This window comes from Nilaparvata lugens, chromosome X (genome assembly GCF_014356525.2).
Source record: "Nilaparvata lugens isolate BPH chromosome X, ASM1435652v1, whole genome shotgun sequence".
In the NCBI taxonomy this organism is placed as follows: domain Eukaryota; kingdom Metazoa; phylum Arthropoda; class Insecta; order Hemiptera; family Delphacidae; genus Nilaparvata; species Nilaparvata lugens.
In genome coordinates this window covers 67073950-67100725 of record NC_052518.1, presented here as the reverse complement: position 1 = coordinate 67100725, position 26776 = coordinate 67073950, and the positions used below count along the sequence as shown (strand labels likewise).

General features: G+C 35.3%; 1 protein-coding gene across 16 annotated transcripts in view; it reads left to right on the top strand.

Annotated features, from left to right (window-relative positions):
- LOC111050395 (potassium voltage-gated channel protein Shal) overlaps positions 1-26776 on the top strand; it is a 517077-nt gene that overhangs the window by 237925 nt on the left and 252376 nt on the right. For 15 of the 16 annotated variants that reach the window (XR_005572985.1, XR_005572986.1, XR_005572983.1 and 12 more), the window contains one exon: positions 1357-1509. Coding sequence is in view for 11 of the 16 variants with exons in the window: in XM_039441499.1 (XP_039297433.1) it covers positions 1357-1509 (153 nt within the window). In the remaining 5 variants the exon portion in view is untranslated. Of the gene's footprint in view, positions 1-1356; positions 1510-4771; positions 4775-26776 lie in introns of all 16 variants that reach the window. The other variant, XM_039441492.1, reaches the window with a different exon arrangement.

Here is a 26776-nt window from a genome sequence, read left to right as displayed (position 1 = left end):
TAAAGTTTGAATTTTGTGACTTATAGTGTTAGTCCAATCCAACAGAAAAATTATTAGTGGATTAAGAGTCGAGGGTTTCGTATATTCTCAAAGAAGAAAATAATTCATTTTTCCAATTAACGCACATCCTTCTCAAATTCCAGATCTTGATGTTGACAATGGAACCTGATGTATGCTCTAGTGTACTGGACTTTAATTGTGTGACATATTTCCTCTATAGTTAAGATGTAAGTCAGAATATTGAGTGATTTATTCAGATGTTGGAAACTTATTGTGGAAAAAGCAACTTATGATGTGAATAAAAGTTTTTCGATAAAGGTTACCTAGAGTTTTTGATTTCCTGATAAAAGAGAGTAACCCTGAACAAAAAATTTATACTACTTACGAGTGATAACAAGTTGGACGATAGGGTGGCTAGGTAGTTTATACTTGTAATTTCCCAAGTATTCTGTATATAAATGGGTCAATTTGAAGGCTATTTCACTTGACTGATTTGTGAGCCCGTTTGTCACAACAGAAATAGAGACAGAATCATATGTTTTCGTGAAAAAGCTCTCAAATTGATCTTGGAAAAAGCATATGCTTTAGCGTACTTACTTAACTAGCATTATGCTTTTTTATGCATTAACGTTCTTTTAATATTAATATTAAATGCATTATATATTTTATCTTAATATTATTATGCATTAATAATATAAAATTTATTATTATAAATAAATTTTTTATGCATTTGTCTTGGCTCAACATACTAATAATCGAAACACAAACTAACTACATTCTTTTGTAGCTTAACCTAAATTTTGCTGAAAACTTCTTGAATTTGAATTCATTTATTTGCCATAATCGAAATACAGTGATGTTCGTTTCAATAATGTATCTCTGTCAAATAAATTGTATTATAGTCAAACTCAATTTGAATTATGTCTCTTTTGTGATCCATTCCTGTCATTATTCAAGCAAAAATCTTTGAGGATGTGGTAACTTTTGACACTAGAATATTTCATTGTGTTTATGGACTACATTGAGAATGACACCTTGTCCAACCATCTCTTGTCTTTTAATATAGAGAATGTGGTAGCTACTAATTGAGAAGTATTTCTTCATGCAACTGGAGCTTCTCATGGATCGCAATTTTTCATCGAATGAATAAATAAATAAATCCTTTCTTTTACTTTAAATATACAAGGATATTATTATCCATTATATATTATTCATTATCAATTGATAATGGAATATTTCATTGTGTTTATGGAGTACCTCAAGAATCTCTTTTGGGCCTAATCCTCTTTTGACTGTTAATATACAAGGATGTGGTAACTACTGATGATGGGATTTTTTATTGTGTGTTGTATATAGGACAGGGAGTTTGTGGAGCTGGAGGTGCCGTACAATGGTCAGCCGAAAAGGCCAGGATCGCCATCTCCGCTGATCAGTCCGACCCACTCGGCGGGGAGTCGGACAGGGCTGCTTCACTCCTGCTGTGGTCGCTGCTGTGGGCAACGTTACCAGGTACATCACCATCACTTTCTACTCGTAACTCGTAATTCGTTGTTACAAGCACAATCTCACGCTGTTACTTCTAGCTTTTCCGCTCTTTTTCATCATGTGAGACAACACACACCCACAATCTTTTCCAATTTATCAACCTGTTCTAGCGGCAACATTTAGAACACTCTTTACTAGATTCTACCTAGAAACAAAAACGAAGAAATGATATTTCTTTTCCCATTTTCAAAAGTACTAAAATTTCAATGAAACTTAATATCACTAAATGAGAAAATAATTATTTATGAGTAAAAACTTTTTCTAGAGAGCTCTCGGTAGGAATTCAGGAACTATTTGGATCTCCATTTATGAGTCAACCCTCTAACAAGATATAGCATTCTTCTTTTTGAAATGAGATTATACATACAATTTGAAATACAATAATTGGATCGCTAGATGAGAAAAATTAAGATTTTTGAGTACAAACTCTTTATCGTAGAACTCATGATCAACTTTCGGTAGAACTTAATTCAGATTAGATCATATATGCATTCCTCAAAAACAGATTCCAGCCATCATTTATGATTGCATTTCGTCATCATGTAATACTTCAATTGCATGAAAACGTTGAGAAATGAAAATGATTTGTTAGCGTAAACTATTGATTCAAGGGTTCAAAATAATTTCCACAGCTCAAAAAAGTTTTAAACTGTCATCATCGCGTGTTCTTCATTAATAATCATCTTGAAATACTTTCATTCGAAAAAAAACGAAGATTGTTGTCTGAGAACACTAAAAGGACCTTTACTAGATTGCCTCTCAATTCTGACTTGAACTAGGGCTGATGAAAGTTCTCTTCGGGAGAGAATAAGTGCTCTCTCAAGATTCATCATGAGTAAATTATTATTTACAGTCGTGAATTACAGTCTTGATTTGAAGACATGAAGTTAGTGAAGTATTATCTACCCATGGTCTTTTATCCTGTACTTCAAAACAAGTATTATAATACGGTACCTATAATTGTTATTATCTATAAGTAAAGCATACTACAAGTATCGGTATGTGATATGGAAGATGTATTTGAGTGTGTACACATTTCTTCATAACTATGAGGAGATGATATTATTTGGCAAAGAGAATTGGAAGTTTATAGGTATGAAATTGTAGACACAACCAGAAGATCATCTGCCTCAAAGCCTATAATTGAGAACTTTTTTTTCAGTATCTGAGATAAAAATCTTTCAAATTGCTGAAGCTTTATTCACTGGTTGAATCTAACATACTCCAGTATTTGAATTGAAAATTATACTATTCAGAAATTTAAGAGCCTAATTCCCAGATAGATTCATCACGGTGATAAATAAATAGGTTGCGATTAATTTCATGATGAGATTGAATCGATCAGTCCTAGCTTCCCATATAGAAAATTATAGCTTGAAGAGAAAATATCCAGTGAATAAATTCCTATTTATCTATGTGCGCTCTGGCATAAACGGAATATTTTCTCCTAATAATTAATAATTCAGTTTCAGATCAAAACTTGAATGCATCACTTTCTGATATTCTTAGAAATTGAATATTTAATTCAATATTATATTTGTTAGAATAAAACATTTTACGTATACAGAGTCCATAGAATCTACAGCTTACGAGCTGAAACTATACATAATTCCATTGGTGCAAAGAGATATAATTCAATAGGAGAATTCATTCCTTTCCATTATAAAGCTTTTTACAAGTTTCCCAACTTGGTAATTAATTGTGGCCTTACAAACAAAGAATAGATCTCATCAATATCTCACACCCAGCTTGTTATATTCAATTTGAAAAAAATAGGAAAAACTCTATAGAAATAGCAATTGTGTGATCTTGAAAGTCAACTGGGAAAATGTTTATTGACATTGGGAAACTCACTTATAAATCCCTCCTATTTATACATAACTTTCCTGACGTCAATAAAATTCTCAGATGGGTTAATGATTATACTGGACATGGAGTTCAGTTCTGGGAATCCAACTTTCCTCTATAATATACACATCTCAATCATGAGGGGAAAGTAAAGACAACTTAAAATAGTTCTCCAATGGCATTGAAAATTAATAAAACCCGCACTTATAGGGATATATTTTACGGCATAAATCGAAATTATATGTATAATTTTTACCTAATATTACATGGATGTCATGAGTCTCGAAATAGTCTTGATAAGGATGAAAACAAGGAGCGAAGTTGAAATGGCGTCAAATGTTGAGAACTTACTTGAAAATAATGACGGATGTATTGAGGGTTGGCTGCTTGGCTGGCCGCTCGAGAGGGTAGCGAAGAGTGGAGAGAGCAGATTTCAGAAAATGTTTCGCAAATGAGCACAATACTAACTAGACTGTGTGGCTAAAAAGAAATGAGGCTGACATACATGGGAAGAAATTCTCGTTTAATGTTCATACTAGTGATGTTTCATTCTATAGGTGTTGGAGTTTCATTGAATTCAAAATTAAACTCTATCTCTATCCTGAGCCATCATTCGAAATGGGTCAGGTGTTCACTTTTCTATAATAACTGATTCCTCTCTCTGTTTTACATTTTTGTCGGATACGTCACCTCAATCACCAGCATAATCCATCTTTAAGCCTTCTTCCAACTCATCAGCTTCTTACTAACTTTTCTATCCTTAATTCCAACCTTTAACAAATCTCTTGTCATGATCAAATATTTACCAATAAAAAAAAACCAGGGAGTAATTTTCTCCAAGGATAATTTTCCCTGATAGTTTTCACACTATCTGCTTGTCCTAGGTCAAGTGTTCATGGTTTCGAGGGCTCTTGTGAATTGAAGTTTGCTTTTATTATATTCAATCCCGTAATTACATCCTGAAGTTTCCACGCTGAGGTTTTTATTGTTCTTCTATTTAATCTTCTATTCTCAAATGATTTGCACTAATACAATGCTCCCAAATGTCATCCAAATAATACGCTGAATTTTCTACAGTTCACTTATTCATTATAATAAATAATTTTATACCAATCATAAATTTAATTTGACATTCATTTTAAGTATTGGAAATTATATGACCACTTTGACAAGTTGTGTAGTTATTGTTGGTAATGCATTTATTTGTAATTACTTTATAATTGTTAAGACCAGGCTCGGCCCCAGGGGTGGGAGGACCGGGCGGCAGCCCAGGGCGGCAGATTTTGTGGGCGGCAAAATTAAAGGAAGGAAAAATTTTGAAATACAAATAAATAATATATATTCATAATATCAAATGTGAATAGTAAAATTATATAAGAAGGTTTTCCAACATCTAGCCAATTATGACTTTTCTAAGATCAACAATGTCCCAGGAACGTCTGAGTGGTCTAGCGAACATAAAATAGTTCAATCCCCAGATCTTGAAGAATTGGTGAAGGAATTTCCCCATGGAAAGGTCAGACTAGTTCTACTTAATTATCAGGTGTGTTAAACAAACTTGTAGGAATTGAAGTTTTGATTACTTAACAAGTTAATACTCTGTTGCAGTCTATGTCAAAGGCTAAGGGCAAAGGCTAAAAATAGACTTTCTACTGGTGATATTTTTCAAAGTTTTTCGATTTGTATATTATCAAGCTATCAAAATGAAAAAGTTTTCTTGGGAAAACATTTTTTCCGATCATTAATTTTTGAGATAATATGAGCTCCTAAAGTTTAAATTTTTGGGACAGAACATTTCAAATTTGGTAAGAGATAAATCCATAAGATTTAAAGTTAGATAGATTCCGCAATGATGACATTAGAAATGAGTTAGAAATATCTGCATTAGCTGTACAACTTGAAATAAACAGATTGAACTGGAAAAATCATGTGGAACGAATGCCAGATACTAGGATATCAAAGGCAGTCATGAAATATAGACCCTACGGTAGAAGGGATATTGGCAGACCTCTGAAAAGATGGTAAAATAGATAGTTACATCCTTTGAAACCGGAACAGGTGTGTACGCCCAATCCTGGAAAGAAGAAGAAGAAGAAGATTCAAAGGATGAACTCTTCATGGTATTGTTGATTGAATAAAGCAAAAAAAAATCCTGAAAATATCAATTTTTGAGAAAGTTATTCAATTTACAAAAAAAAACTCAACTAAATGTTATTTTTGGTCAAATTTAGTAAATTGAATAACTTTCTCAAAGATTGATATTCTTAGAAAATTTTTGTTTTATTCAATCAACAATACTATGAAGAATTTATCATTTGAATTTCATGGATTTATCTTGTACCGAATTTGAAATGTTCCGTCCCAAAAGTTTAAACTTTAGGCGCTCATGTCTCAAAAAGTAATGATTGGAAAAAAATGTTTTCCTAAGATAACATTCTCATTTTGATGGCTTGATAATATAAAAATCGAAAAACTTTGAAAATATCACCAGTGGAAAGTTAATTTTTGCCTTTGCATTGCCTGTTTTCTTATTGTGTACCTGTTTTGAACATGAACATAAAAATAGTTTAATCAGATATTTTTTGTCACTAGTCCAGTCACTATCATACATTGGTGCTTGCAATTTACATTGTAGTTCTGATTTTTTAATATATTATTTGGATACATGAGAGTTATCCCTGAGCGCGCCTCTCCACTAGGAAATAATGGTATGAAGTGCATCTAACGGATGATTCTCATAGAACATAATCTCATGAACTCATATCAATGTGCAAAATATCACTGTGAGGACAATATTGATGGTGATGATGATTGAAGCTAAAAATAAGGTGTTTTTTTCACAATACAAGGAGCATTGTTGTCAGGTGTACCTGGAAATCTGTATGAGATAGAGCGCTCTACCTAGTCTCAGTTTGTACAGCACAAAATTACGCCCAGAGGGATTTTGAACTTCACATCTAGATTGTAATAATCGAGATATATTTTTGATCAAATACTAAATATGATCAAAATTGATTTTTTTTCTTAAAATTTAACTCATTTCTGAAAAATCATAACTCAGTACTCATTGGAGATAGAGAGTTCAGAATGATCTCATTTCATTCAGAATTTTGTAATCTTAAAAAATGGTGAGAGCAAGTTTTTCTGTCTGATCACTGATTTTGGCGGAGGGAAAACTCGCTGAATGACATTAAAAGGATAATTCATCCTTGGATGAAGCAACTGAAACTTTCGTCATCTGTGAATAGTAAAAAAGTGAGTGAGCGTTTGAGTATGTGAAAAATCAAAATTTCGCATCCCCGAAATTCATATAGCCAGTTGTAAAATATGAAGTTTATCAGAGATTGACGATGGTGTAATAACCGAAACCGGTCTTTCTAATTATCAATAAATCAGTGGTTTTTGACAATTTCTTAGTCTTTTTCATTCAATGTGAAATATAAACACGATCATTTTAGAGAATTGTGTTCTTTTAAAAAATAAATAGAAATAACGAGCGAAGCTCGGTGCCCCGATATTTTATTGATAAACAGAACACAATTCTCTAAAATGATCGTGTTTATATTTAACAGCTGGCTATACGTCAGCTTATGAATTTCGGGGATGCGATAATTTGATTTTCCACAGAATCACTGGCTCACTTTTTACTATCCACAGACGCCGAAAGTCTCAGCTGTTTCAGCCAAGTATGAATTATCCTTTCAATGTCGTTCAGCGAGTTTTACCAAGGATGAGACATAGTACAATCGAATGTTCATATCATAAATCTACTATGTTCCAAATCTCGTGAAAATCGTTAGTGTTGTTTTCGAGATCCGTTGAACATAAATAACCAGATATTAAAATATAATAATATAAACAGACATACAGAAATTGATCGCTCAATATAATAGGATATCTGTAACTGGAAACACAAAACAGTTTATGAAACAAAAATAATTTTAAAATGTGCAATTTACACTTGGGACTCCTAGTACATAATTATTTAGAGCTTACTGAGACTCTGTGGTGCGAATGGCGCGATCGCATCACAGCGGAGACACAATAGTTAAGCGATCGCTCAAGGAAGGGGTGGAACCTGGGATTAACATTTAGACGGGATACTTGCGAGGGGGGGCGGCGGTTGCTGATCTCGCCCAGGGCGGCAAAGTCCCTAGGGCCGTGCCTGGTTAAGACGTATAGATTTTTTTGGAGTTACATTACAGACATTCCAGCGCACGACGTCTGTAGCATCATGTAAACTTCAATTACTATTCCTAATAAGCCAAGATAACCAGCAAGAAGTATAAAATCAAATATAATAAGACAACATACATGAGTAGATCTCCATACAGTACAATGATATACAAACATACAATTAACATAGAATAAAGCAGCATACAAACACGATACATAAACTGGAAAACTACTGGATTCATGAATTTATTTCTAATCAACATAATCGACTTCAAATAAACAGTAATACAAAAAAATTCAAACCGGGTTAACTCATAGAACATCAACATCCGTTTGGACCCACAGACATGCTTTAATTTTCTTTTAAAATGTATTCTTGTTATTACAGTTCTAGTCCAGTCAAGGAATGGTTATAGAGGGAAAAGTTGAGAAGACAATTTTTGACCCCGCAGTTCTGTTTAGGGTAATAGACAGGTAAACATATCAAAACCCCCCTGTGCTAAGGGGGTGGGGGTGGTTCAAAGGTACCATTTTTTGGTTTCTCGCATGAAACTCGAAAACTATGAGTAGAAGTTTCTCGCATAAAAAACTATGAATTGTGTGTTCTGGTACACCAAGCGCCAGACTTCTCCACCTAACCTAACCTAACCTAACTAAAAAACCAACCTAACCTAACTAAAAAATCCAACCTAACCTTACCTAACCTAACTAAAGGCAAAGGTCAAGGTCAAAAAATTGTAAAAAGTTAAAAGAAAAAATTAATAGATTTTGATAATAATTTAAAAAAATGAATAAATAAATAAAAGGAAAAATTAATAGATTTCAATAATAATTGAAAAAAAATAAGAATGAAAAATCAAAGATAAATGAAAATAAATCAGAAGGCCTCCCACCCACTCTGGAGTGTATAATATATAGTGTTCACAACAGAGGGAGTACCATCAGTGTTCAGTCAAGAGCAATAGAAGACACATCTCCCCCTGTTCAGTTCTAGGACCGGGCGTTACAGCACACAGCCACACACTTCTCTTTGTGAAAAAGTATCCTAGGACACACCGCCCCCGTTTTGATCCTCAATAAAATAGCATATGTTCAATAAAAGTAGCAATGAATTGCTGATTTTTATTCCTCATATCCTCTTCACTCATTTAGTAATGTAAGAAGAAGTGATCATTCTATAGAATATACAAGGATCTTGAATATCCAAACAGTAATGAGATATCCTCTGCTTTGTAATGGGTAGCATGTATGCTTTCAGATATGAATCCCAGAATGTGAACAAACCATTGAATCACTAGTTACTGTTCAGTCACTGTTCAGTCACTGTTCAGTTACTGTTCAGTCACTGTTCAGTCACTGTTCAGTAACTGTTCAGTCGCTGTTCAGTAACTGTTCATATAGGTAAGAAGTCACCTTACTATACTTTCATATAGGTAAGAAATCACCTTACTATACTTTCAATGAAGGCTGTTTCAAAGACTCCCACTCCACTTTCCTTGTCACATGACAAATGGCCATGCCCACCAATCTTTATCAGCATTAGGGGCGTCAATTGGGGACATATCACTCTAGCTCAAGATGGTCATGCAGGACCTGCCACTCTACACTAAGATGGTCATGAAGACCTATCACTCCAGATTAATATGTCCATGGTAGACCTACTAGATCAAGATGTCCATGGGAGACCCATCACTCTAGATCAACATGGCCATGTAGACCTGTTGCTCTAGATCAAAATGGCATTGAAGATAGATATTTTCAACAACTCCCACTCCACCTCCTCCGTTTGGACATGACTTATTCAACATGGACATTTTCAATGACCCCCACTCCTCCTGTCATATGACAAATGACCATGCTCACCTGTCTTTGTATCAGTATTCAACATGTCTGTATGGCATGGTTGGATCATCCACTCAGCTCTACTCAGTGTTCAATTACTGATCAGTCACTGTTCAGTCAGTGGTCAGTCAGTGTTAGGTCACTGTTCAGTCACTGTTCAGTCACTGTTCAGTCAGTTTTCAGTCAGTGTTCAGTCACTGTTCAGTCAGTGTTCAGTCACTGTTCAGTCAGTGGCACTTGGCACTTGGGATGGGTCCAAGATGTATAAATAACCGAGCTCAAACTCTCAGACCTCAGTATACTAATAAACACTGACCAGTATGTATATCAAACAAAGAAACCATAAGCCAACATTGGAGGAGGTTGCTCCTACCATATTGGAGATTGCCACATTTGCCACCAATTTTTATCTATTTTTGCTCTTATAACTTTTTAAAAATCGATTGGAAAAATCCATGTCGACTATGAGCTTATAGAGCATTAATTTCTCTTCAATTTGATGTATGATTTCACACTTTTACGAGTTTCCCTACACCTTTTGCAGCAGTTTTAGTGTTGAGTGTGAAATCTCTATTTTTGTAACAATAGAGCAATTGACAAAGGAATTTGAAGGGAATGTTCTAAACAAAATTTTTGACTTTGCAGCTTTGTTGGGACTAGTAAGAAGGAGAACATATCATAATTCCCCATTCCTAACTCATGTGCTAAGGGGATGAGGGTGGTTTAATAGATGAATTTTTCAGCGTTTTTCTTCCACGCTCATATCTTGAGAACAATGCGTTCAATCGACATAACTAACCATTGAAAAATAAAGCTTGATGAATTCTCTACACTTTTTGTTAAGTTCAATTTTGTAATTATCCCAACAGTTCCCGAGATATTCGCTCTTGAAGGTGTATACTTGTTGAAATAACAGGTTTTTATCCAATCTTTTGCTCTTTCAGGGCTTGTAACTCTTCAACAATGCATCATAAAACTGATGCATATCGTAGGTTTTTAGAGAATTGAATTCTCTTTGAAATGATGTATTATTCCACTATTCCAAGTTTTCCTTCCATTGTTATAGCAGCTTCAATGTAGGGGGTGAAATCTTCATTGCTGCAACAATTGATCGTTTGACAATGACATTTGAATGGGGTGTCTGTGACACTATTTTTAACTTTGCAGCTTGATTTGGACTAGTTAGTAGGTGGACATAGCAGAAGAACGCATCTTTATCCCCTCTGTTGATGGTGTGGAACCGCTGAGTTGACACTTTTGATATGTTTATCACGCTGGGGTTTTGATATGTTTACCTCTCTACTAACCAAAACAGAACTATGAGATCAAAAATGGTCTTCCAAACATTTCCCTCTATACCTTTTTTTGAGCATTCATTGACTGGACTATTCCTGATTCTATTGGCAAACCATTAACATATTGTGTACCCAAGTAACTGGAAGAATTTTTGAAAATCATTGTATCAACTTCTTGAGATCTGAAAGAATTTGAAACTGCTCGTCTAGTATTATAAATCAAGTTATCTGTACCCGTATTTCCAATTTTTTCATAGAATAATCGCAGAACCCTGAATACAAAAAAATATTGTACCGGCAAGTCATAATTAATTGTTTTATAAACTGGAAAGAGCTTTCTCGCCTTGGCTTCTTCAGAACTATTAGTGAGCTATGAGTGGACTATTATAAATTGATTTTGCGTAGTTCTAATTGGTTCTACCAACGTTTTAATTTATTATCATATTCTCTCATGATACAAGTTGCATTTTATAAATTTCATCCTGAATTTACTCGCAGGCTTTTTCATGATTGTCATGGAACAATAAAATTCTACTGTTTCTCTAAATTTCTAAGAAAGAAGAGAAGCAAGGAGTGTATTGTCATACTGTACTGAACTGTACTTTACTGAGTGCTGCTCATGTGTACCGGTATCTGATTCAGTGGGGGAATGATTAATGGTTTAATGCTAGAGTGCTGTATCTGGTGATCAATGTAGACCAAACAGCTTTATAATGAATTCTGTTAGCAGAGTTAATGAAGCATATAGCACGCTACTGTCAGTTGAGTATGAACAAGATAAATCAGAATTGCACTATAAACAGAATAACGTAGTACCTGATTGACAGGTTGTTTGTGGTGACTGGTCACTGATGAAACCTCTCTCCCCAATGGTGACCCACTAATGAGCCATGACCACCTTTCAAAGCCAAAGCTCTTCATTGCTACCCAATGTTAATGTTCGACTATTGCTTACTTGGTGTTTAACATCATGTGCTTCGTCTTCGTCAACCATCATCATTATCACTATTTCCCACTTTCATCATCTACTTCTCATGTACTAGTCTCCTTTTACTCCTTGAACATTCTTCCTCTACATTCTACCAGCACAAAATAAAAATCAATCAGTCGATCCTCTTATCTGACCTTTGTCTCACTTGCTTTCCTTGTTTTTTATCTTCCTAATCTTCTCCTTATCCCTCTTCTTGAACCTTTCATATTATTATCCTTGTCCTTTTCTCAATCCTTCATCCAGCATCTTTTGTAAACTTATTACTCCTCCCAATGTTTTGTTTCATGCTTCATTTTTTACACGCTTCTGTCTTCTACCTCTTCCACTTTTACCTTTCCTGTCAACTACTACTTCACATCTAATTTCTTTTTTTAATTCTTCCAACTCGTCTTCTCCATTTTCATCAACAAACTATTTTTATCTCTTACCTAAAGTTCCTCTACCTTTTCCTCCTCTCTTTTTTCTTATTATTAATCTTCTTCTTATTCTTTTTCTTCCTTCTCTTCTTTCTTTCCTCTTCCTATTTCTTCTAAATTTTCTGCTTCACGTCCTCCTCCTTGTACCATCACCACCACTATTAATATTTTCCATGCTTTATTCATTTTTCTACTCTCCCTGTTTTGCCCCTCTATACATTATTTGCAATTATTCTTATTCCACTTCCCATACTGCTTCTCTCCACATTGAATTTCTTTTTATTCTTCGTCGATCTCCTACAATCTATACTCATATTATAGTGAGTTCCGCAGTATTTGATTAACATTGGTGTTTCTATCCTTGTCAATTATGCGAAAAAGTATACAGCGCTATCCTCCTCTAGCTCCACAACTATCAGATCGTTTTTTAATAATGTAGAAATATAATTATTGATTGACAAAATATTCAATCTCAATTATAAAAATTATTCATTTAATCATTGGGGAATATATTTTCTTGACGAATAAAATATAAGTTATCATTTTAAACAAGAATGAACAGTTAGTGTCGTTTTCACAGAGAAAGCTTGAACTGAATTTCATCAGTTGAATATAAATCACATTATAGCAAACGGAACTCAACATTGCTTAATCCAGTTGAAGCTGATATTCCGTTAAAACTGGCACTGTTCAAACAGCCTTAAATATTACATCAGATATACCGGTGTATTCTCTATAGAGGGCAGTGTCAAGGCAGAGAATCGGCAATATAGTTCTCATATCTGTTTCCACTGCCATTATGACGTGGACCTCGCTATGATAATGAATTTCTATATTCTTATATCACTATGTATTCTCCTGCTAATTATCTTTCTTCTCTTACTCTTGTCATATTTATTTTTCTAAAACTTCCCCACCCCTCCCAAACAATCTGACTACCCTACAACACCTTCCTATTTTCTGATAAATAGTCTTCAAAAGAATGATACAAGTGGAATAGGAAATGACAATAAAAATGTCAATGAGCTTGCTGGAGGATCATATTCTGATGTAGCGCAATATATTATTATTGTTCCCTTAATGTTGATAATACAAGTACATGCACCAACATCCGACAGTAATGAGGAAGAAATAGAACTTTTTTACGAGAGACTAGAAGGTATAATGATACAAAAACGAGCAGGAGAAAGACTAATAGTGGGAGATTTCAACGCAAAGATTGCAAGGAGCGCTGAGATGGGGGAAGCTAGTATTGGAAATGAAAGAGGCGAAATGCTACTGGATTTTGCCCTAAGCAATAATCTCAAGATTGTAAATATGCTATTTAGAGGAAGTATTGAAGACAAGTGGACATGGAAATCCCCAATTGGAGGCTTGCATGAGATCGACTACTTTATGGTGGAGCAGAGGAACAACACTGTACAACACCTAGCCGTAATGAAAACATTCAAGTACGACTCTGACCACAGAATGCTGATGAGTGAAATGAAGCTACATAAAAGAAGGTTTTTCATCAAACAAAGAAGAACGAGAATAGAGGAGACAAACAGTGGAAGATATGTTGAAAATTTAGCAGAAGAAATTAGAAAACTACATATAACCCAAAACAATAGTATTGAAGAAATATATACCGGACTTGTACATTCGATTCGAATAGCTTCCAACAGATTGGAAAGAGTACAGAGAGGGGAAAGAAGAAGCAAGAAAATCTCAACTGAAACAATGAATTTGATTGGAGAACGTGAGAGATTGAATAGAATTGTTGAGAAGACAGACGAGGAGAAGGAGGAGCACAAAAATCTCAGAAAAGAAGTACGAGCAAGAATTAGGAAAGAGACAAAAGAATACGAAGAAAATGTAATAAATTCAATAATGCTGACAACAGGGTCAACTAAAAAGATCAATCAAGAGCTCAGCAGTACTAGAAAAAAATGGATTGCCAAATTGAATACAGAAGGTGGGATTGCGACAGAAAGAAGTCGAATTATAGACCATATATCAGTATTTTATGAGAATTTATACAAGAAGGACAATGGAGACGAAAGATGGGCTATACGAGAAAATCAACAAGCGACTGAATTCGATTTTGAAGCAGCGGTAATATTAGAGGCAGAAATATTCAATGCTATTAAAAGTCTTAAGAAAGGTAAAGCTCCTGGAGATGATGGAATCACAGGCGAAGCAGTGATTACAGGATTTGAAAAACTATTGAAGCCGCTAAAACTTTTATTCAACAAAATCTTGAGAGAAAAAACAATACCTCTAGCATGGAAGAGAAATAAAATGATTATAATATTCAAGAAAGGTTCAAGACTGGATGTTGAGAATTATAGACCAAACACTCTCCCCTCAGTGCTGTATAAGCTATTCGCTTCCATAATTAAAAATAGATTACTGAACAAAGTTTATGAAAATCACCCCACTGAGCAAGCAGGATTCAGGCCAGGATATTCTACAATAGATCACCTTCAAGCTGCAAATCAGATAATAGAAAAATCGATGGAATATAACATACCGCTCTACCTATGTCTAGTGGATTACCAAAAAGCATTCGACAGTGTGAGTCATTGCAGGATGTGGGATGCCCTCGAAGAAGCTGGCATAGACAGAATGTACATTGACGTGATTAAGAGTCTATATGATAATACAGAAATCTATGTGGAGCTGGAGAGAAAAGGAAAGAGCATAAAAATTGAGAAAGGATTGAAACAGGGCTGCCCACTCTCCCCAATATTATTCAACTGCTGCTTGGATTACATTTTTCGAAGGCTGGAGTGGGAGGATAAGGGCCTCAGAATTGATGGGAAAAAACTATCAAATCTTAGATTTGCAGATGATGTGATGGTTGTGGCAGAGAGCGCCGAGCAAATGGAAGAGATGATGAAGGAACTGCTGAAGGCTAGCAAAACGATTGGCCTCCACTTGAATGCTCAGAAGACCAGATTAATGACAAATTCCGAAAAAATAAGGGTAGAAATCGACTGTGGAATTCTTGATTACGTGGAAGACTACGAATATCTGGGCCAGGTTATATCGTTTGTCAACAGATCTGGTAAAGAAATCAAGCACAGAATTGATAAAGGGTGGAAGAAATATTGGGCACTGAAACGCATCTTCAAGGGCAATTACTCAAATAATTTGAAAGGAAAAGCGCTATCCATGTGTGTCTATCCGACGATATTGTATGGCTCGCAAACATGGGCGCTCACAGAGTACTTGGACAGGAGGTTGGAGACCACACAAACGAAAATACTGCGTAGCATTCTTCGCATAAGGCTGAGTGAACGTTCAAGAAACACTGATATATTGAGAAGAGTGCGCGTCAAATACCTACAACGAGAGGCGCACATATTGAAGTGGAAGTGGGCGGGCCACGTCGCGAGAATGGACGAAAACCGGTGGACCAGGACTTGCACTGAGTTGGTGCCGAGGGACAGGACCAGGAGCAGAGGACGGCCACCAACCCGATGGAGGGACGAGCTATGTCAAAGGGTAGGACACGCATGGGCAACCACTGCAAGAAATCGACAGTTGTGGAACAAAATAGTGTCTAAGTTATAATTCCAAGAACTATTGTGAAAAAGATTTAAAATCCTGTAAATTTGTAAATAGCTTGATAAATTGCCAACCTATCATTTTACCTCATACAAGAGAGGCTTTTGTTCAATTATGAATGTCAATAAAGCTTTTATTATTATTATTATTATTATTATAATGTTGAAGAGCTCTCTCTTCTAAAGTTATCATCGGTCTAAAGCATGGGCTATCTCTAACCAGAAAGCCAAAGTTTGAATCGTTGACATCATTTATTATCTGAAAAAAGTTAAACTTCCAAGATACTTTGTGATGTAGGAAACCAAATCTATTTTGAAAAGGCTCATTTCATTTTATTTATTTACTCATTCTTACAGTCCACTGTGTGTACACTGTACTGAACTATCATTTCAATCCATGTTGTTATAACGAGTTAATCAGTCTCCAGAGACGGGCCATGGGGTACATTTTCATAAAATATACTACAGATAAAGCGATAGTATAATCATATGAAATATACTCAGTCATAGATGGGGGAAATAAGAGATATAAGAGAAATTCAGTCATATTTTGGAGGCGTTTGCAAATTTCTAAACAAAAATTACTCAGGATGACCTGCGTAAAAAAATTATAAGATCTAGAAGAGCGGAGTTAGGACGTAGCCGGTCTCCTCTTACACTCAAGCAGAAAAGACCAGAGTGAACACTAGGATTCATAAATAGAAAGTGAAACAGGAATACTCTCCAACCATAATCAACCTATCCAGTCAAAAAAGGAAATTTCTCAGGAAGCTGGAGGAAAGATTCAAACAAAGCGAAAACACTGTAATATTTCGGTTGTATTTTGAGAATTAACGAGCTTTTGAAGGAAGAAGTAACTGAGATGAAGTATTCAAAACACAGAATAACTCAAAAAATGTTAATTTGCAAAAAAACTTTCATGGTTCCTGAACCAAGTTTGAACATTTTTGAAGAAGCTAAGAAACAGAAGAAACTACAGGTAGATTGAATAATAGAAATAATCCCATCATAATAATTTCGACTTCAAATTTATATTCTTAACCAAATTCTAACTATTTTTCCTAAGTTATACTTAGAAAATCAGGGAGGATGCAAAGACCATCAATCTCATTTCAGGAGAAATGTTTAAATACGTTCATACCACGCGTCCAATCATTATGTTATAAATTGAGTTATTGTTGAGTTATTCAGTTCAACTTTTGTTGTTGATATCCGTCAAAAATTTGAATGAAAAATTCGCAGTTATGAAATAATATTATACAGTTGCCAGCATTGTCATACCTAAAACTTCTGACCTACAAGTTTTGTGCAGGCAAGGTAAGAGCAGGAGAAATTATCTCCTCTGTCTTTCGCGAATTCCTCTGTCTGACTCGAATCTGCTAGATGAGTTGATATCACATGAAAATGCTCAAATTGAGATGGAGCTAGCATGTGTGAACAATATAATATTATATTAGTTCAAGAGCTGATTGGAGTAGCTGTGTTTATTGTTTCTCTCTTAACTGCTATTATCGAACTGCTGCTTCAAACAGGATCGGCGTTTTTCGCTTCGAAAACAAACGAAGTTTTATGGATTAGTTATTTTTGAACATAAATATTATACTAACTGCTCTCATTTCTCGTCACTTCCACTCCATTTACAAGTTCATTATTATAATTTTTCCTTTTCCTTTTTCCAGAGGCTGCCCTATCCTAAACTCGCCACGAAAGCCCTCTTGGCATACCTTTTCCCTTTGTATTATGTTTCCTTTTGCAGTTAGATATTTTGAAGTTTTTCATACACAGATAACTGACAATAGTTCCAAGCTCCATCTACTGGTTCAAAGTGGAATTCGGTTAATAATTAGAGAAGCGAATAATTTCTTCTGTAATAAAACTCATCAACTAACTGATAATATAGATTACCAGTATGTCTTGAGGCGAGTGTCATGAATAATTGAGGAGTGAATGATTGTCACTAATAATCGGCTGTATCAGTTGAAAAGTTTCCTTCCATGCGGAATACGTGGGAGTAAAGAAGGAGGAAGCCAAACTCAGAAATGTGAATGATAAGGAGTGGAAGTGTTATAAATGTAGCGGTCAAAAAAAGAAATCTTCAACGTTCATTGATGAGATAACTACTAGAATGCTGATAGAAAATTTGGGAGCGATTGATTGCCAGTATGGAAAAACTGGAAGCGGAACTAGAAAAATCAATAGAGTTTTGTCATGAGGGTGTTGACAACATTGTCTGGAAGATGGAAGATCAGGAGCAGTGTCTTGATGTCATATAAATGTTCCACAAAGAATTACCTTATTGGAGTTATGAACAAATTATATTTGGACTTGCTCTAATCTGTCAGCATTAGATGATTGGGAAGAATCGATGTTATTCATAATAAGGCTGATAGTATTAGTTGAATGTACATAACGATTATACATATTCTACGTTTTCGCTACGATCTATTTTCTTCATCAAATCAATTCATGTTTGGGAATAAGCAACTGATAGAAGAAGTGCCTAATTACTATAATTATGTTACATTCACAGTACGACAGACAATAATTTATTCATAACTAAGAGAATTTTCATCATTTCAGAGAATTCATTATTCTAATCAATATGTCTGGTTTTTTCTATGTGTCTTATGTTCCAAGATCATGCTTTAGTCCCGTTTGGTTCTATCCCGTTTTTATGCATCATCAAGTGAACTAGTGAAGCTCTTACCCCACCATTAAAGAGGTCCCCGCTAGGGGGAACAAGAATGTTCAGGGGGCACAGCGTCCCTGCCGAGACGCGAAGCGCAAGTAACTATAGATGAAGTTTGATTTTGTACTGATGAATAGGAAATCGGTTTCATCAATCCCATCACAAGAAACTTCCCAAAAGTTTGAGTTATTCTCAATGCTTAAATATTCTCATATACACATAAAATTTGGAATAATTGATCTTACAACATTCTATCATAGAATAAACAATCTATATAGCTGTATAGCTATAAATTAATCTATATAGCTATTCTCTGATTCTATTCATTAAGTATTCGATTGATCAATTCACATGAATAAATAAAAATGAACCATTATCCGAGTATCAATCTTATCAAAAAATATGATAGTTGTTGAAATCTGGGAATATTTTTTCAACTCAGAATTCGCATTCTCAGATTTCGCCATTTTATGTAGATTAATTTATTTTACATGGACAAAGACCATAATACTCATTATCCTATAGGCTAATGGGATCAATGATCATTGAATAGAGCTTTTTCGATCTATTATGCATAGTTCCAATCTATATATCTCTTTTCTGTATAGGGCTACTTGTAATAAAAATAGAAAGAAAAATAAAAATCTCAGTACCCTTTTTGAATTATTTAATAACAACATGTTTCAACATTGATGCCATTTTCAAGTCACTTCTTCCAATTCTATCTATCAATAGTTTCATCCTAAAGTCAGTCAATAATCATTTCTAAAGGCGGCTTTACGGTGACTTTGACCCTTCAAAGTGACTTTGGCCAGACCTCCAGAAAAATAATAATCAACGTGTGTGAACAAGGCGGGGTAACTTTGAGGGGTTAACAAAATACGGAGGACCGAGGAAAAATACATAAAGCGGATTAACTTATTTGATGCGGTTGTAACGTTGCGATTTTAACGAAGACTGGGGTCTCACTCAGCTCTGCCGGGAGATAGCACCATTGTCATCCTCCTCGGAGATAGACAGAGCTAGGTAGAGAGAGAGAGAGAGAGAGAGAGGGGGGGAACTAAAAGCGATAAAAACGCACTGTACTGTTTGCGTTCTAACCATTCCGCCCACAAAAATACGTTTCAACAGAATTTAAATAACGTATGTTCACTACATAAAATGTCGATGAAGCAATCAGCACCTATGATTAAATCAATCTTAGAAGATTCATAAAATCTCTCATCTACTAATTATAAATTTGCGAACTGTCTAAAGTCTTCAGAATTGAAACTTATGCTAGGTTGATTACACGTTAGATTTGAGGACACTGTAGAGGTGGTACTCAATTTGAAGTGCGGTTGAAATCTAGATGAAATACTCAGGTCAACGTTTCCGTAGGTAATTGACGTTCGAGACCCAATTCCGACTAGCCTTCGACCAGAAGGTCTTGGTTTTAAATGTAACTTGTTCATGAGTTCTCTAGTGATGACGGTGCCTTCGATCCAGAGTCAATCACCGCACGAACGGTATGTGCGCGATTGAATACATCAAACACAATAACTTGAGCAGTACCCAACAAGCAAATTGAGGAGTAAGAAGCAGAAAGGCTGGTATCACATACATTAGAAGCGGAGTTTTCTACATTAGACTGAGAAGACAAGATTTGAGGTTCAGATCTGAGCGGCATTTTTTCAAAATGGAGTAAGGTGTGATGACCAGTTGAACTACAAGTTTTGCAAGATTTATTGGAGCGGCATAATTTTCTATTATGGTTGCCATGGCAAGCAAAGCAAAGTTTCAATCTCTTAACAGCATCATATCTTTCTTTGACTGTCATTTTGAATAATTTTGGACAAGAATAGATGTTGTGATCATTTGATGAACAAACGTTACATAAGGTGTTACCTTTTCTATTCACGTTTGAATTTTCAGAGTCTGAGTTTGCGTTTGAAGTACTAGCAACTATAAGGCTAGAATCAAATATATTTTTTGGCTTATCGATTTTAGAATTAGATTTAACTGGCGTGGATGTTCCGGTTGCATTGATAAATTCATCAGTTCTTGATTTTTTGGTCAAAAAATCTAGTAAAGATTTACACTTCGGTATTTCATTAGGCAACAATGACAATTCAAAATCATACCGAGTTTTCATGTCGACTTTCCTCAACATAATTGATAGTAATACAAAATAGAAATGATCATCAATTTGCTGACCCTTCAATGACTCAATTGCCGCTTGATTTACATCAATGAATTGCCGAATTGAATTATAGTCAGCCTTTGTAACACTTTTACAATCGAGAATCTGATCAATAAAATAGTTTGATAAGATACGTGGGTTCTGATAACGTCTTTGTAGCTGTTTATATGCTAATGAGTAGCCTTGTTCGGATAAAGGAATGCTTGAAATGCTCTCATAAGCAGAATCTCTCAAACTTGATCGTAAGTATTGGAATTTCTCAACAGCAGACAAACTGTCATTATCATGAATAAGGCATTTGAAATTATTGTAGAACTCGTTCCATTTGCTGACATTCCCGTTGAATATTGTGAGTGGAATTCGCGGTAGCTGAATATTTGATTTACTAACAGTGGGGGTTACAGGAGTTTGCGGTTTTGACATTTGAATGAAACGAGAATACCATTCGTCGTACTTTGATAGAATTTCATCCAGGGAATCATCTTGGATGTCATAAATAACTGATAATTCAAAAAATTGTTCACTAATATTCTTGAAAAGACTAAAATCATTTAAAATCTTAGTGATCATGGCTTGAGAAATTTCACCTTGAATATTTTCAAAGTGAATTATATTTTTTGAATAAGTCGTGAGCGCTTATTGGAGAGCAATTTGTATTGATTGACACTCTTAGAACTGTCCATTGTTGTTTGATTTAGGACAGATACGTTAATGTTCGACTCTGTTAAGCTGGTTACCGGAGGATCTGTCATTGCGAAAAGGTAAACAACGAACGCTTGGAGGTTATAACAAGAATGTTATTGCTACAGCTGTGGGGTGAGCAGTAGAGTGCGAATTGAATGGGGTATAATTCGGTGTCGTCTCACCTGTCTTAGTCATTCCCTCTCTCACACTAACCTGTAGAGGTTAAGGCTGCATACGTCTGCGCAGGTTGACGTTGCTCCTATTCGTTCTCTCTCCAGGCGAACGTGGCGCTAGCACCGCTTGCCAGTTGCTGCTCCTATTCGTGCTCTCTCTAGGGAGAACCGAACCGAACCGAACCGATTGGAAGTTGGAAAGAACAATCTTGGAAGTGATAAGGATAAACGATAAGAGTTTCACAAACAACGATATTGCACGTTTTGGATTGAAAAATGAAACACGTTTTGGAATTACAGACTTTGAGAGAAATACGACAAAATAATAGAAATGCAATAGCTTTTTCACATTCACACTCGCAAATTTGAACACTTGACACTCGAATAAAATAATAAGATCAAATTAGTAAGAACAAACTCAGAACTTGGATGAATAAATTTGTGGTAAGGATACGATTCACAATTACAATAAACGAGATCATTATTTAAGTTTATCAGTAAACTGTACATTAATAGTAACATTGATTACATCTGGCACGGTTTTAACCATATGAACAACGTGGGGTAACTTTGAGGGGTTAACAAAATACGGAGGACCGAGGAAAAATACATGGAGTGGATTAACTTACTTCATGTGATTGTAACGTTGCGGTTTTAACGAGAGTTAGATTATAACTTTCTATATACTCAGTTCAATGATTTAATCAACATATAAAGCGAGATTGGTCTAATCAGTTGTTATTGTTTATTGTGTAATATCTAATCTAGCTTTCCCTAATATTATCTTTCTATGTACTTAGTCCAATCCATTACTGATATCTTATTTGCAATCCATTACTAAATTGGTTTAATCAGTTGATATTGTTTATTATGTAATTTCTAATCTAGCTTCCCCCAATGTTATCAATGTAACTGTTTCATATAAATACGGTATTAGAATCAATGTAAAGCAGTCTTAAGCAATATTCTGTATTATGTAGTTGTAGTGTACAGGCTCGGCCTGAATAAAGTCTTTTTAAAAACGCACAGTGTGTTCCTGCACCCTTAACTGGCGCCCGAACTTCTGTAGATCTTCCTTGTGAAATTGTTCGTGTTCTGTGAACTCTCCCAGGCCGAATTTTTTTCCTCAGCACTCCGCCGAGTTTTTCACAAGAGAACTACACAACCCTACAGCAGGACACCGTGCAAAGACTCAGTAGCCAGCCACGAAAAGTAACAACCAGAACTGCAAGACTCCAATACTCACACATATTGTGACCGCAGACGTTATCATCTCAATCATCTGCTATCCACCATTGCGGGCCAACACCTAAATAGATTTTCACCAATTCCAACACGAGTTCCAGCAAGGAGATTCCTTGACGTACCTCTCGAAAAAATCTTAAGTGGCCTCGAACCAGAACAGTCGACATCTGATGTGCCGAACTAACTAGTTCCAGCGACCCACAATATCAGTGCTCCACGTCCGGACCCTCCACATCACCTGCAACCTCAACTTCAAGAACTTCACGGATCTCACCAACTTGAAAAAGGTACAATGGCTTCAAAAATCCTATCAGCCAGCATTACTAATTTAGTACCATCATTTAATGGCGACCTTCTGGAACTCCCCTATTTTTTAAGAATTTGTCAAGAAATATATGATGAATTCTGTAGCCAAAATGTGGAAGCACGAGAGACTAACCACTGGCTTTTATTCCACCACACTTACAGTCATCTCTCAGGGAAAGCCCGTACGGCTGCCCGAGGTTGTAGAACTATTCCTGACACTTATTGACTGCAATTAAAAATAATTTCTGCGAAAAAAGACCTATAGCTGACTTAGTAACACAAGCCATGATGCTCAAACCATTCAGTAACGAGTCAACCAATGATTTTCTTGATAGGCTTAAGTACAAAAAGAGTGTTATAATCGATCGCTATAGCATGGAGAAACTCTCTGATGACACAATCACTTACTTGACTAGTCAACTTGATCGCACATTGATGACCACTCTCATTCGAAATGTACCAGCAGACTTTGCTGCTTTCCTTAGGGTACACAAAATTCTAACAATTGAAGCTCAAAACAGCTTATTGCATGATTTCGACGAGTCATTTGATTCCAAACCCTCATTTTGTAACTCCCGTAACAATAACTATCGTAACTTTGAAGACAATCATAATAATCGCTCCAATCACTTCAATGACGGTCGTAATAATCCCAACAGAAACAATCACTACAATAATCAGCAACGAAACGTTCATCCTGGCTTCACCAGACACAACACCCCAAATTTTGAAAATCCTCCTAAATTCCAAAATGGCAGACAATTCAGTAACAATCACAATGGTAGTGCTTTTGCAAATCGGAATCATTCTGATTCCAACACCGTGTCAATGCGCACTGTTTCAAACAGAGCATATCACATTGTAGAAGAGTCTGATGAAAACTCTTCAGTTGAAGATCAGCTCTCCACATTAACCAAACATATGAACCTTTTGACTGAAAGAATGACCTCACTTACTGATCATTTTTTAGAAACAGGCAAGGACTCGAAGAATTTAACTTGAATAATTGTACAAACCTTTCGAGTCTACCCTATTTTATTGACCACAAAAACCGCAAATGGCTAATAGATACAGGCTCCGAAAAAAACTATATTCACCCGAGCATTCTTACCAAAGATGACCAACTAATTAAGAAAGATTTTATAGTTAAGACCGCCACAGGGGCAAAAATGGGTCACAATTTTATAAAATTTGACACTTTCGAAACATTTGGCACTCGACTCATAGTTCCTTTGCAAGTATTTCCTTTTTCCAATGGCTATGATGCATTATTGGGTTGTGAAACATTGGAACAACTTAAAGCCTCCGTTAATTTGTCAAAAATACAACTTGAATTCGAAAATGGTATCTTTATTCCCCTAAAACGTGAAAAAACTAAAGTTGACCTGAAACGAGGATTGCATAAATACAAACTTCCAGTAAAAGGTAGCCTCAAATATGGAGTCGTTCAAAAAATCGAAAATAATGATTTCACAATCGAAGATTCCCTCGTGCAAATTGATGAACAATTTACATATTGTCTGATTCATGCCAACCAGGACAAGACTGTTTATCTTGATCCTCTTGACATTGAAGAAGTGCATCGTGTACTCAATCATGGAATAATACCTGATACAAAAAATATCTCGGTCTCTAGCCTCGATATGCAGGAATTGTTCCACTCTTTTAGTGAAAATACATTAGATGAAATACACAATGGAATATACCCTCTCTAATTCGTACATCTCACATGAACGAAGAAGAAAGAGAATTTATTATGGAATTGTTATCAGAGTTCCCTGAAATAATTAAGCGTGAACACGACTCTCTAACAAGCACTAATCTTCTCCAACATAGAATTAAAACCAAGACTGACGATTATATCTATACCAAGAACTATCACTACCCCGAATGCTATAGAGAAGATGTTAAAATTGAAATTGAAAAACTCTTGAAGAACAAGGTCATTCAACATAGTAATTCCCCGTACAGTTCCCCAATTTGGGTTGTCCCAAAGAAAAAAGATGCGTCCGGTAAGCGTAAAATCCGCGTAGTAATTGACTATCGTAACCTTAATGACATCACTGTAAGTGATAGGTTCCCACTCCCTAACATAGAAGATTTATTCGGAAAAATCGGAAAAGCTACATACTTTTCAGCGATAGATTTGTCATCAGGTTTTCACCAAATTGAAATGAATCCTGAATCTACCCCAAAAACCGCTTTCTCCACAGAAAATGGTCATTTTGAATTTCTGCGCATGCCTTTCGGTTTAAAAAATGCCCCTCCAACTTTTCAAAGAGCAATGAATCTGATTTTCTCAGACACACCCAACGTCCTTGTCTACATGGACGACATAATTATTTTTTCAGACAGTCTTTCCGAACACAAAAAGCATCTTCGGACGGTATTACAAAAATTGAAAAATCACAACCTTCAAATTCCTATTGAAACCTTGTTATTAGATTCTTATTTTATTATTTCGTATCCAATTACGCCCAACGCAAAACTGACAGATTACAGAGAGTATACAATGAAAATCAACAAATCTATTGTATCCTATTGTAAAGGCGAATTGTATGTTCTAGACGATTGTGTTTTAATCTCTAATACTAGGTATTGTAATAAGCTTGATAGGTTAGATGATCCATGTATTTTAGATTTATTTAGTAATAATGAATTGAAAAATTGTGAATTAATCTCTTTGCAAGCAACTTGTGGTTTTGTAAAATATATTGATAGTATTAGTAGTTACTTAATCTATAAGAACAATAATGTACAATTGTGTGTTAATGGTAATGAACAATTGATTAATTTGCATAGTACTTCACTCTTACATGTTACGTTAAATGAAAAAATGTGTGGCTTCAATACTCCAACAGATTACAAGGACACTTCACCACTTGTTATTTCAAAATTTCCGGCTCACCTGAAACAACTTGATGTTAAATTCGATACAGTTCATTTAGCGAACCTAGGAGATAAACATTTAGACATACTTGAACCAATCATGATTGATGATTCAAATAAATTTTATGTTGTTGTAGGATTGATCTTATCTGTAACAATTGTAATAGTTTTATTGCTTCTCTATTTGAAGAAATCCAGAAATCATAGTAATGTAATTGTACAGTCTGTTCCAATCTATATGAATATTGAAGAGAAAAAAAACAGAAAATTGATAAAGTAAAATAATTATATAGGTAGATAAGATCAAATAATTGATTAATAAAATGAAGTAGGCTGAAAGTAGATCAGGGTTATCAAATTTCAGTAATATACAGCAGTATGCAGTGGATAATTGAAATAACATGAGTTTATATTATATATATATACAATTCGTTCTATAACATGGTTTAAAGGTTTATATTGGTGGAATGGGTGAGGGATGGTTGTCATGTGATCGTTCTAGGGCCGGACAGTTTCAGTCATTTGTTCCAAAATATGTTTTTTAAAGTCAGGTTGAAGCTCGCTCGGCTCTCGATAGACCTGATAGAAACAGGAAGTGTATTCCATGCACGACAGGCACTGACTAAGAAGGATTTTGTGAAAATAGTAGTTCGATGATTGGGTATCCTTAAAGTACTTTCTCCGGTTCTAGTATGTGAAGCATCTATCCTCCTACCTTCAGAGACAAATTTGAAATCATCTTTAAAATAGTTCGGATTACCGTATTTCAAGATATCTCTAACAAGCTTGACTATTCGAAAAAGCCTCTGATCGGGAAGCTTCAATGTTGAACTAGCAATGTGGGCTGGGGTGATATGATCATGGCGTTGGAGAGAGTAGACGAAACGTAGACAATAAATTTGGCAACGCTGTAGTTTATCATTCAGAGTGACTTGCATATC